The 14,629-nt window shown below is 30.3% G+C and overlaps 1 protein-coding gene across 1 annotated transcript in view; it reads right to left on the reverse strand.

Moving 5' to 3' along the window:
* LOC142333901 (uncharacterized) overlaps positions 1 to 14,629 on the reverse strand; it is a 49,167-nt gene that overhangs the window by 5,527 nt on the left and 29,011 nt on the right. Inside the window, exon 4 of the mRNA XM_075381495.1 lies at positions 3,008 to 3,181. Coding sequence (XP_075237610.1) covers positions 3,173 to 3,181 — 9 coding nt within the window. The 3' untranslated portion in view covers positions 3,008 to 3,172. The remainder of the gene's footprint in view (positions 1 to 3,007; positions 3,182 to 14,629) is intronic.

Here is a 14,629-nt window from a genome sequence, read left to right on the forward strand (position 1 = left end):
TTGCAACTCAGTAAAAAAAAAAAAAAAACTGCAATTATTTTTGCGCTAATTAGATTCGACCGGTTTTAGTTACTGTCATTTGTTTGAAAATTAGGGGTATGAAAAGCAGATTTTTTGAATTTTTTTTGAGGCCATCAACTTTGAATTGCTCTACAATCCAAACCAACAGAGATAAAAATTTTATACTTTCAGAAGTAGATTAAACAATTGTTTCTCAATAATTTTAATTAAGATTTAGCCCACAACTATTACTATTTAAGCCTACAGGTTGTTCAATAAAAAAACATCACATTTCAGTTAACATTAGGTGTAGTAAAAATAAATTTCCATTAATATCAGGCATTAATTTTGTAGAATATTTATTTAGAGTTGAATTAATAAACATTCGCGTTTTATGGTTAGGATCATAATAATCAATTTAAAATTGTGGCAATATATGAAGGACTGAAGAAGCAGTTTCAGTGAGCAGTTGTCTCAACGCTGATTACAGTATATTAATATTATGTCATTGTATATTAGTATAAATTAATTGCAATGCCAGTGTTCACTCTGATGAGTTCATTAAGCCCTTAGCTGTGGTATAATATTTTATTTCCATATGTTCAGTTCATACTGGTTTATTAGCAAGATTATTTAACGGTGCCACGTTACATTAGACAGTTTAGAATAGTACATTAATTTACATTTTTTTATCGGGTTATAAGTAATTTTTCTGTAAATATCTTAAGTTTAATATGAATGAGATGGAAACACAGTTTCCCAATCAACATGGCTGTACAATTAAGGGCGGTTCCAGAATGTAATCTACAATGAATATAAATTTCTTCAAAAGCTATCTGACTTTGAATTCCGTAGCACGATTTACTTTGATGAAGTTCATTAACTCACTGCTAAAATATGTGGCATTAGTTGGAGGTCGCTACAAAGGATATGTAGGACAGCTAAGGAGTGCGATAGTAACGACAGTAGCGTTCAGTTTGAGATGCCAGAGAAAAATAGGACACAGAATGCAAATCTGTCACTGAACGATTTCAACTATCATGTATTGCGCACACAATCATATATCAGTAACTACCCGTACCGTTCAGAATTAAATCCCTACCATTAAGAAGTTCAAAGATGAAATACGGTAAAAACTGGATACAAATCTACCATCTATGACCGTTTATAATATTGTAAAAAAAATTGGTTTTTGTTATAAAAAAACTGAAGATGGTCAACATTTCTTGATGGAATAAATTGATATTGCATTAAAAAGAATTTAATTTTTAAACATATTTTACAAATTAAAAGCGTCATGTGATCGACGTATATTTTACACAGATGAGACGTGGGTTAATGAAAATCAATCTCATAAATATCGCAAGATTCAAAGAAAAATATGATACTAAAACTAAAATCCTCATCAGAAAGACAGTCAGTCGTTTAATAGTATGTCGTGCAGGTTTGGCTAAAGAAAGGGTTCATTAAAGAAAGTATTAGCAGTAAATTCTTGTGATTATCATTCAAAAATGAATAAGAACAGTTTCAATATTTGGTTTACAAATGAGTTTTTGAATTACTTACAAGAAGGGAATGTAATAATAATAATAATATATAACACAACTTATCACCCTTTTGCGGTAAATAAAGTTACCACCAACAGCTGGAGGAAAGCTGAAATCCAACAGTAGCTTCACAAAAAAGTGGTTGATTGCAACCACTTTTTTTATTAGTTAATATTATCCATGTATAAAGTAATCTGATAAAACTGTGTGAAAGGCAATATTAAATCATGCCTACATGTAGCTGATTATTATAGCAACAGGACACACGCCAAGCATTGGTTGCGGCTGTACTTTTTGAATGAACTTTTCATACCTTTCCAACCTCAATTAAAAGCTTAATTAAATACATTATATTCAAAATATCCTCATCTTATTCAAATTGTTTCAATGATTACAACGACGTGTTTTTTCCATAAATATTCACTGAAACTAAAGGCAGGCTGTCTCATAAAAAAACACTCTGCATGCTTACATAATACTAAATTTGGGATAAATCCTAATTATAATTATTGAGAAACAATCGTTCAACCTACCTCCAAAAGCAGAAGACTTTTATCTACATCGGGTTTAATTTTATATCAATCAAAGAAGTCTTTCTCAAAAATTGTGAGTTTTCCACTTCTCACACCCCTAATTTTCAAACGAAAGACTAACTAAAATCGGCCAAATCCAGTTGGCAAAAATAAAACTGCAGTTTCTAATGATATAAACTGAAATACAACAGTTTAAACACACGTGCCATCTTTCATGGCAACCACTATAATAATACTGTTGAAAGTCACGTACCAAAACTACTTGCAAAAAAAATGTAATTTTGTAGTGAAATTATTATCACAATTACTAATAACAAAAAGTTCTATAAGCTTCAAAAACAATATAGATCTACTTATTATTAAGAATTATTTAAGAACAAAGTGTATGCAATAATCAGTCATAAAGTTTTTGTTATTAAATTACACTGTTAAAAGTTGAGGATCTTTAATCTGATGTTTCCAAAGATTTTTTTAAATTTGTTAATAAAAATGACAACAGTAGATCTTGTCCATCTTGTATTCTTTATGAAATGAGTATGGGCACTGATATTGTAGAACTTTGCTAAAAAATTTGGGAGTGTATATTAACAATGATTTTTCCTTAACTGAAATTACATTTAGTTGTAATGATGATTGCCGCAGTTAACATTATTTTAACTCAAAATGATGTTGAAGAGGCCATTTGACTTAATGCTAACTCTTTGACAAGCACAGAATATATATTCATCCTCTTTTAGTATAGTTCTTAACTAAGCTCTTCAATCATTCTTTAAATAGTCTTCTACATCCTAGTGTTACAAAAATTTGTTACATATGTCCATTATTTAAAAATGGCGACATTCAGATATCAATAATTACTGCCCTTGGGAAATACAATTTTTTTGCAAAGATCTTAGGTAAGTTAATTTATAAGAAAAACACACTTACATAAAGAAATTTATATCGTTCTAGAACATCATGGTTTTCTGGAAGGTAAATCTAATTGAACAAACTTGTATGTACATACGGAAGATAGTGTTGATGCACTAAATGATTGTAATTATCTTGATCCAATTTATACTGATTTTCATTGTGCGTTTCATGTAGTTAATATCAAATTACCTATTAAAAAAATTGCTGTGTGTCAATTTAATAATATAAATTGTTGTCTTTGATACATTCATTTCGTACAGAATTTCCTACATTAAAATTGATAATTTTATCTCTAAGCCTATTTATGTTAGATGTGGAGTAAGGCAAAGCATGCATTTATTAGGGTTTCCAATTTTTGTAGTATTTATAGATAACAGTTTATTCATACCCTATCACTTTTTTTTTATTTTTCACAGATAATATGAAATTGTTTAAGCCTATTACAAAACTAGTTTACATTCAATTACTTCCAACTGACTTGAACTTAGAAGATATACTATTTGTCTCATCATTTTTTCACAAACTTACAAAAATTAATTTCATATTCAATGTTGAAGGTTTGCAGATAATGATATAAATGTGAAACTGAATAATATAAAATAATACTGCAATACAAAAGATATCTTCTATTAAAAACTTGGCTGTATGTTTTGATAGCAAGTTATTCTCCAGTGAATAAACTTGTTATACTGTATCTTCACTAAAAATGGTAAATTTTATTGAGAGATTCTCTACAAATTACAGAAATATTAACGCTGCAGAATTTTAGTCATACACTTATACAGTATTAAATTATGGCTCTGTTGTTTGGCGACCTTTTGCTGACTTGCAATTAAAACTACTAGAAAGACCACATAGAATCTTTCTTAGATATGCCGCCTATAAAATCTGTGATTCTATGTTCTTTACCGATCATAGCTTTATTCGTATTTTTAATTTGTTAAAAATACCAAGAATTGAATCATCTCTGATGAGGACAGATTTAATATTTGCTAATAAAATTTTTAGTAATTACGTTGACTCCCGTAATTTATTGCAGCTTTTTGACTTGCATATATTAAGAGCTAGATTGCTTAGATATAATTTTCAATATTTTCTCGGTTCAATCGATTCGTATACATCACCTATTACCAGGCTACATTTACTACTTAATGTACATTAAGGTACACTTAATATCTTATCAAGAGCTACTCTAACTTATGAATGATAATTTTGTTATGTATGTATGTTCTTTTTAATATGATTTTGTATTGATGGATTTTGTGCCTGTCTTCAATTAAGTAAATAAGTACACTTTAAAATTTACCACAATTACCAAACTTTAAAAACTTACCAAATACCAATCACCCGGGCTTTGGGGTAAAAATAGAAAATTAGGTCATAACAACAAAGACAATTGCAAAATTCCAGCAAGTACTTTGAAATATCTTAAACTACCAAACACCAAGGTAAGATTTCAAATTTCAAAATCTAGCAACATGAACTGAAAAATCCCCAAAAAAATTATATGAAATTAGATAAATTAGCCAGAAATTAAACAATGTAGAATGTGATAGCTTGACTGCAACAGAATTACGAAAAGAATCATGAAAACAACGAAGGAAAAACTGAAGAACGTGCTAGAAGAGATATGGAAAACTGAAAAAATCCTACAAGACCAGAAAATGCACTAATACATCCGCTACACAAATAAGATGAAACAGAAGTAAATAACGACATAGGGATTTCCCCTCTTACCTTTGACAAATAAAATTCTTTGAAAAGCACTTCAAAATAGAATTGAATATTAATCGTAGAATTAACATCTGGGAAAATACGAAGCTCAACAAAATCTCATTTATATTCTATTAACTTATATTAGCATGGGATAAAATTACATAGTTACATAAACCAAAGTGAACACCAACACATATATATATATAATACTAATATTTTAATATCTATTAAATCACTCCGTAAAACGCTATAAGACAAACTGCACATGATGGAAAATACGCAAATCACTAAATCCGTCCATAAATAAAACAAAAATTAAAACCTATAACCGACATTAAAAGAAAACCCCTGAAACATGCCCGATTATAGTATCATACAGCAGCAAGGGACACTGTCCAGGCTCTGGCGATTTGTATAGAGAATTGTGATACTCCCGCCACTTTTGCGTTCCGTTCCGTTATGGAAAAAAAAATTATATATATATATATATATATATTGTACAACAGAGTTATTAAAAGACTAGCAGATCCGGCAGCGCTTCGCTATTGCTAAATTTGAGTATAGATTAAATGAAGATAATTGAAGGTTTGATAAAACATTAATAAAATGAACCATACGGAACTTCACAAAATTTAACCTTTCCCTTTTCCCTTGTTCTCATTTTCGTTTTTCCCATATGCGCTTTCTCCATTTTCCCCTTGTATTCTTCCTTTCACTTTCCTTCCCCCATTTCTATTTCCTTTATTTCAAATATTTTATATTAGTATCTTATTTTTTTTAGTGCCGTGTTTCACAGTCTAAACTCTCCCCCACCCTATCACAATAACTCGTGAAGACCGGACCTGTCTGATAATAGTCGGCAAGGAACACAGCGGAGCCTACGGATACCAATTAAACACGTACATCCGCGTCGGACCTCTCCTCAGTCTTTTTTTCTTTTTATCCTCCGGAATCACCGTAAGGTATTACTTCAGGGGATGATATGAATGAATGAAGTGTAGTCTTGTACAGTCTCAGGTCGATCGATCCTGAGATGTGCGGTTAACTGAAACCCGACCACCCGGGTTCGAATCCCGATCAGGCGTGGCATTTTCACACACGCTACAAACAATCTCATCCTCTGAAGAATGCCTAACGGTGAATCCTGAGGTTAAAAAAACACCACCAAAGAACACCGGTATTCACGATCTAGTTTTCAAATCCGTATAAAACTACTGCCTTTACTAGGATTTAAAACTTAGAACTCTCGACCTTGAAATCAGCTGATTTGCGATGACGAGTTCATCGCTAGACTAACCCGTGTGGCCGATTTTGATAATTTACTTTCCCGGGTGTATACTTTCTAGTCTGTTTACTTTCATATATAGTATAATATACAGCCGTTATAATATAACCGAATACACTATTTTAGCGATTAACAATTTTGGAAGGTTGTATGTATCTACGTAAGTACCTTTCTTTTGTTATCTCCAGACTGAATTGATCGATTTGAATGAATTTTGCAACGGTGATTTGTAAACAGGGTACGTTTCCCCCTAGAAAAAGAAATATGTACTTTGTAGGTTGCATACATCAAAATTTTATTCCAAGGGTTGATGTGGTGTATTCTTTCACATAATTTAATGCTCACTAGACAGCTAAAGTATTTCTGTACGATGTATTTGTTTTATTCAAACCTCCATAAAGGAATAAGAACAAAAATAATCTTTGAGAATACATTTTGTATTTAACTTCATTCATTCATTTAACTCTTACACGCTGAAACTGCACGAACGGTTAGCACTAACCTTCCTGTAGGGAAGTCGACGGTTCAAGGTCTGGCAAAACAGATTATATTAATTTTAATATTAACAACTCTTCGATACGGTTTCTTATCCTTCACGCTGTTTTCGGTCGTAATCAAGATATTCTGATGTAATATAAGCTATAGGTACATTAACGAGCGACACGGTCGCCCCGATTCCAAATCGAAAAATCTACCCAGGATAAATGGAGATTTTCAGAATATCGTACAAATCGATTATCGATAGTCCTTTGTACGATAATATTATTTTCTATCTGTTTTATATTATTAAAGAATATTACAAGTATTTCTGATAAAAATGAACCTAAAACAAATTTATGTAAAACAGATGTTTTACGTAATTCTGGTGAAGAATTTTTTTTCCTGTTTAGCCTTCGGTAATTACCGTTCAGATAATACTACAGAGGATATGTATGAGTGCAAATGAAGTGTAGTCTTGTACAGTCTCAGTTCGATCGTTTACACGGTTTCAAATCCGTGTAAAAATAACCGACATAACTAGGACTTGAACGCTGGAACTATCGACTTCCTAATCAACTGATTTGGGAAGACGCGTTCACCACTAGACCAACCCGGCGAGTTAGAAATGAACGGGTCTATATGACTAATTGTTTTTAATCATTTTAAAGGCGATCGATTACTATTTTTGGTTAAAATCGGTTATATGCACACAACGCTTCTGCAGTTTGTTATTTTTTAGACGGGGCCAATGAAACGCTATATTGAAATAAGAAAATAAATAAATAGAATTATAAATGTAATCCGATCAAATTTAACATACGCTCGCTAACCTTCGCTGGTCAAGGTTAGCGAGCGTAGGTGGGCAAGTAAGGAAGCGTTGTGGGCATATAACGAATTTTAACCCTATTTTTTTAAAAGAAATATCATAATTTTTCATAAATATAGAGTTTCAAATTCCAGAGTTTCTAAATTTCCCTTAGTTAATTTAACGAACAAAAATTTAAGCCCTCAACCCAGATCTTGGTGATAAGTACATAATTAAAGGGTTTAATGCGGCGAGTTCAAAAAATAACCACTTTTCCATTGGTAAATGCCTAACGGAAGAATAAATCTGAAAAAATTTAACGATTCCGTAACGTATATAGAGTCTCCCCGAAAACTTAAATGAATATATTTTTTAAATTTGTAATCCATCGCGTTTAAAATGATTTAAAACAATTAGTCATTAAGACTCATTCCTTGCCTAACTAGGATTCAAACCCAGAACCTTCCAGAAAGCCTCTATGACCTAGATGTCCACATAAATATCAAATATCTAATGATATTACCAGAAATATAATATTAGATTCTATATTGCATTGAAGTTTGTTGAAATAAAAACAATATTTAATAGAATTGAACATCCTCTATTTGTTAACCGATTTTAAAAAACAAAATGTCATTTTATTCAAAATAAAAGGCTTAATGTTTTAGCAAATAATATAAATTTTGATGAATCTAATATTTACAGAGTTTTAATGGAATGAAAAATAAACATGCCCATCATTTTGTAATTTGCGAAGGTCAGACTCATAATCACAAATTGGAAATGGTGAGTGAAGTGATCTCTGCAGCCATAGGGTAGGCCCCCTGGCTTCTTGGCCCCGGGAGCCCCTGAGTTGGCTCTGGGATTTGTCTGGGCTGATCTGAGCCCTGAGGGTCAGGTTCTGGCTAGATGGGCCAGCTAGTAAAAGGATATAATACAGGTATTCATATACTTTTATTTTATGGAAATAATTAGGGCAAGAGCAAATGAAGTCGATGTGAATATGAAAAATTGCATAATAAAGCGACAGAAGAACGATCGGTTTTGTTAAGGAAACCAAGGTTATCTGCCTCGTACATTTTTCTTCATCTTACAAGAAATACGACAACAAGAGATCATGGAGAAAACTGAATAATGAATTAAGAAGAGCAACACAAAAAAGTAAAAAAGAAATGGTTTTGTGAGACCACTCACACGTAGAAAATTCAGGAAAACAGGCGGTATGAACTTATGTGCAAAATAGTAAAAAACAGCAACTTGGAATAAGTAGAGATACAGACGCTAAAGAAATTGCCAGTAAAAATAATAGTGTTGTAGGAAGAAGAAAAGATATTTGAAAGGTAGAATAAGTGTATAAAGGAACAACACTGCTTAAAAGGAAGCCAAATGATCTTCTTATAGAAGCTGGAATAAAATTAAAAAACCTGAAGTAGAAGCAGCAAAACTTAAAATCGGAAGCTTTATCAGCATCAACAGAACTGATCACAACAGAAGTCTTAAAGGAGGATTTCAGGAGATAACAATATTACATAAATGAGATCTATAACAGTGGGATGTAGTCAAATTTTCTTCTTCAAGTTTAAATCTTCAAGTTAGTCAAGTTTTAATCTTCTCTTCAACAGAAAGACCGAGTAAAAAAAAAATGAGGCACTACAGATGTGATTAGGCTAATCAAAACCATTAGTAATAGGTATATGGTAAGAAGTAAAGAAATAAGTATACAATGTCAAATATAAAAACTAATATAAATAATTAAAAGACAAAGAACAAATGTACAATCCAAATATACAAAATTAATTACAGAATTGCACCTGAAACGGAGATTGGTTATCAAAATAAAGGATGCTCAAATTGAGTTTAACCTAGGAAGAGGAATAAGCAAGGACGCTGCCTTTTTTTAATATGTAGTTGAAGATATGATCAAAGATGCTCTAGAAGTAAAGATGACAGATTAAATCTAGGAGAAAGGAAAATAAATTGTAAAATGTTTACAGTGATTTTACAATTTTGTTTTTCAGATGAAGTACATAATATTCAAAATAAGAATATATTATTACAAAATAGAGTTGCAATGAATGTTAAGAAAACAAAAGTAATGAGGTTTGAACGAGTAAAACAAAACTGAGAATGGAGATTAAATGAATAGATGGAAATGAAAAGATAATAAAGAAATTGTTTACAAGAATAGAAGCTTAATCAGAAAAAAATTCAAAATAAGGGAGCTGGGACATATTCTGAAGGGAGAAGAATCGGTTAAAACAGCGTTTTTTTTTTTTTTTTAGTTCTCGATGTCTATAGCTGGAATAAACAAAATAAGACCGAATTTGAAAGGTCTTGAAGACCTTCCTATGTTTCCAACAAGCAATATCTTTTTAATAAGAGATATTGGTGCAAACATTAATGAAAGCATAAAATAGTAATAGTGAACATCTAGAAATACTTAGAATGAATACATATAACTCCTTAGTTAATACTGAAAAAAGAGTTATCGAGGGTGATCAATTTTACTTAAACACACAGAAAAATTCTTGATAACAATGATGCTGATTTTCAGTTTAATAAGTTTTTAGATATTATATTAGGGCTCCCTCTATGAAACATGAGACCTTGCCGAAGGTGAGGGGGCTTGAGTGCTCAGTGATACAGAGTAGCTGGACTGAAGGTACATCCATATCGGAGAGGTATTTGTTGAGAGCCAGACTAAGGATGATTCCTGAAAGAGGGCAGCAACTCTTTCAGTAGTTGTTAAGGATGTAGGTCAGGACAAATCAAATGGCCATATCAACATCACTAAATCTTCTGAGTACTGTGCAGTTGAAAGCAATGGAAAACTGCAGCTGCATTTTCATATAACAAAGATGGAGACACCTTCCTTGGTAAAATACTCTGGAGGTAAACTAGTCTCCCGTTTGGATCTCTGGGTGGGGACTGCTAAGGGAGGGGTCACCAGAAAATTAAAAAATAACACTCAACACTCTAAGTCGGAACATGGAACGTTAGAAGTCTAAAAAAAAGATCGGTAGGTTAGAAAATTTAAAGAAGGAAATGGATAGGATAAATGTAGATGAAGGAGGAATTAGCGAGGTTCAGTGGGAAGAGGAAAACGACTTTTGGTCAGGTGATTTTAGAATAATTAACTTAACTTCAAATAATGGGGAGGCAGAAGTAGCTTTTGTAATTAACAAGAAAGGGAAGAAAGAAAGGGATTAACAAGAAAGGGAAAGAAGGGAAGAGAGTAGAGTATTTAAAAATTCATAGCGATAGAATAATTGTAATAAGGATAAAATCAAAACCTAAACCAACAATGATTGTTAACATTTAATGCCTACAAGCGCCAATGATGATGATGATGAGGTAGAGTGTGTATATGAAGAAATTGACAAAGCAATTAAACACATAAAAGGGGATGAAAATTTAATAATAGTTTGAGATTAGAATGCAAGCATTGGAAAAGGCAAGGAAGGAAATATAGTGGGTGAATACAGGCTGGGCAAAGGAATGAAACGACTTACAGGGTTTTGCACAAACTATTATTTAGAAATTGCCAACACCCAGTTTAAAAATCATAAAAGAAGAATATACACATGGAAAAAGCCTGGTTATACTGCAAGGTATCCGGCAGATTATATTATGGTTAAGTAAAGATTTAGAAATCAACTCGTCGACTGCAAAACTTACCCTGGAGCAAACATTGATAGCAACCATAATTTAGTGTTAATGAAATGTAGATTTGGGTTTAGAATCCTGAAGAAAAGTGTCAGATGAAACGGTGGAATTTAGAGAAGCTAGCCGGTGCTCATTGGACATGGATCAAATGCACAATGAACGGTGATTTATGACCTGATCGGTGCTCAGTGAATAATGGTGATCGTGATCTGATCAAAGCCAATGACAGCTGATTTATGGTGATGATTCCTAATTATTAAATTTCTGTTATGTTATGTAATGTGCAAAACAAACTCAACTAATTTTTTTGTGTATTTGTGATCCTGTTGCTGCAACTGATTTGTTAAAAAGGATTTAAAAAATTAATGTTGATGAAAAAATTACAGTATCAGGAAAACCGTTAAAGGTAAGAACATTTATTAATTGCTTAAGTGAAAAACAATCAAAGAATTTTATTGAATAAAACTAAGAATTTTCTGGGTTCACTTCATTTCTTCTGGGTTCACATATTTCTTCGTAGTAAGCAGTATACTATATTTTATTTTATAATGTATATCTATACCGATGGTTGATTTTCTCTAGAATCCCTTCTACAACTGTTGTTTTTCTTTCAGTGATATCATGTCGTTTACACAATTACTTAATTAAATATTTTTGTAATTCTTAAAAGTATCAATTTGTTTTGACAATTTTTTAAACATCAACTGAACAATGACATTCTATGCCCACTTTCCCACCCTGATTCAGAGAACCAAAAACAATCAAAGAATTTTATTGAATAAAACTAAGAATTTTCTGGGAAATTAGTGAATTTTAGAATCTTCTAAAATGGACAGAAGTGAAAATGAAGTGAACCCAGAAAATTCTTAGTTTTATTCAATAAAATTCTTTGATTGTTTTTCACTTAAGCAATTAATAAATGTTCTTACCTTTAACGGTTTTCCTGATACTGTAATTTTTTCATCAACATTAATTTTTTAAATCCTTTAAATACATTATATTTTAATCTTTGTTGGTCCAACATTTCTGCCTGGAAAATATAAAAAATACTAACTTACAGTAATTAAATATAAATAGAACAAAGTTAAAGCCTGACAGAAAATTACGGTGTGTAATTATATTTTTATCTTAACAGTGTTTTCAATAAAATTAAAATTTATAAAAAAAAAAAATAATGGCGGATGCACATTAATAGGGACGTATGTGCAACCGCCATACTTTCTTTATGGACAGCCAATATGGTACAAGGTTAAAATTGATGTTTACATTTCCACTGACCCTAATGGTTACAAAAAGAAAAAAATACGTCGAGTTTTTCTAAAGGAAAACAAAGATAAAGTTTTTCATAAGTTTTACTTCATTGTCTAAATAATTCTTAATTTAAGTTTATTTAGTGTAACTGAAATACTAGTTGCAATATACTTACACGGAATATCTTTGCCTTTAAAAAAAGTATTTTTGAGAATTATTACACCGTTTTCAGAAGTGACTGTGGTACTTTATGTCCAGTTGTAAAAAATTAGAAAACCTAAAAATCTAATTTTTTTTCAGATAAAAAAGTAGTACCACTCAGTTTGAGTTAATTTTAAAAGACAATTAAAAACAATTCTTTACTAAAAATAAAAAATTGAAAACACATGTTAAATTTAAAATATCAACTGGTTTGATAGAGCTGAGCTTCAAAAGATTCACATATTTCCACTAGATAGTTTGAAGATAAATAACATAAAAATCTCAAACACATTTTTTTCGTATTTGCAAAAAAAAAAAATTAATTATAAAATAATAATCATACCAAACCAGAATCAGTATTATTTTCAAAAATTCCTAAAGGCATATGATTCAAATGACAATCTTTGGTTAAAATATTGAAAGAATTTATGTCAATACTGAAACATAAAATAGACATACTCAGAAGTAAAATTTTTGAGTGGAATTTCCAAACCCTTTCAAATAAAAACTGCAGTGAAACAAGGTGATGGTCTCTCACAATATTGCTCAATTGTGCTCTGGAAAAATTAATTGAAGAATAGAATAGGAAAATACAAATATTTAATAAAAATGAAATTATAAATATGGGGGCACAATATCTAAATGTTTAAATGTAATTATTTTACCATTAGCTGATGATCTAGCAACTTTGGTAAAAGACTTTAGATAGAGAATGAAAATTAAAGAATTCAAAAAATGTTCAAACAAAATCAAGCTACAAATTTCATATAATGGATTCAACAATAAAAGTAGAATCCAAACCGTGAAAATTTCAGAATAACAATCAATCAAGAGAGTCGAATTTAAATATTTAAGTAAAATAATTACCCCTAATGTTTTAGAAAAAAAATAAATAAATAAAAACCAGAACACAAAAAATGAAAGTGGCTTTCATCTTAAACATAAAAATAATTTTTTTTTATTAAAAACACATGACACTACAAAAAAAAACATAGCTTTACCACTATTACTGTTATATAGTATGGAAGGCCTAAAGAATTTCTTAGGAAAAACTAGTAATTGTCGAAAAAATTATTTTAAGAAAACTCTACCACTAAAACTCAAAGATAATATTTATAAATTAAGCAAATCGGAAGAAATTTACCAAAATTTTGAAGCCATACAATTAGAAAAAGAATCAAATTTTATGGTCACTTGAATGGAATGAATGAAATTAAATTAATAAAACAAGTATTTAACTTTTTTTAAAAAAGAAAAAGCAAATAAGCTAGTTCAAAAAATATTATTAAATACTTCCAAAGAAATAATTTTTGATGAAATCTTTCTGAAAACTAGTGGATAAATCTACATTACTAGAGAAACAGAAAAGGAAACACCAAAGGAATAGACCAATGAAAGAAGAGACAAGTTTAGGGAAAAAATTAAAGAATCTGGATAAGAAAGAACTCAGAACTATGCATGGATGGTTGGATAGTTAGGTCTGATTGCAAAAAAAATAATAAATAAATAAAATAACAATAACATATGTTTATAAACTTTTGAAATTTACTCTAGCTTATCAGAAGCAAAACTGAATCTATCTGTTACAACACTCTTGGCTACTGATTCTGCACATTTTATTTATTATTTCACTTATTTTTTGCACTGACAATAGGATTCACACATACATACATTGAACCACCCTAATCGAATGATTGTAATTACCAAATTTATCAGGAACATCAAAATAAAAGATGTTAGACAGATTCACTTTATAATTTCATCCAGATTAGGATGCCAAATTAAAATAACTTGATCAAAAAATCAACAATTTTCTCAAGAATTTTTAACTTATATTTTTTTTGAAATTATAACTTTTTTTAATAACTTAACTAAACTATAACTCTAATGGCTTTTTCAAAACAAACAATATATTACATTTAAGAACTCATTCAGAGTTGTATGTTACTGTTTTAATGTTTTTAAATACCTACTATACTAGTACAAAAAATTCAATTGAAAGCTTTGTTTTAATTATTGAATTGTTATATTGAATATGCTATCACTATTATTGTTAAATAACTATATAGATAAAATTGTAATTTTTTTGAAAGCAACTTTAATAAAAATATTTCTAAATATGATTAATTATGCGGTTTAATTGCTTTCAATTAAAATGTAAGTTTCACTCAGAAACAGGTAATGCCACATTTAATAACAATAACTGCAATTGTTGTTTTTAAGAATGCATCTA

Source organism: Lycorma delicatula, chromosome 13 (assembly GCF_047948215.1).
Source record: "Lycorma delicatula isolate Av1 chromosome 13, ASM4794821v1, whole genome shotgun sequence".
Taxonomy (NCBI): Eukaryota; Metazoa; Arthropoda; class Insecta; order Hemiptera; family Fulgoridae; genus Lycorma; species Lycorma delicatula.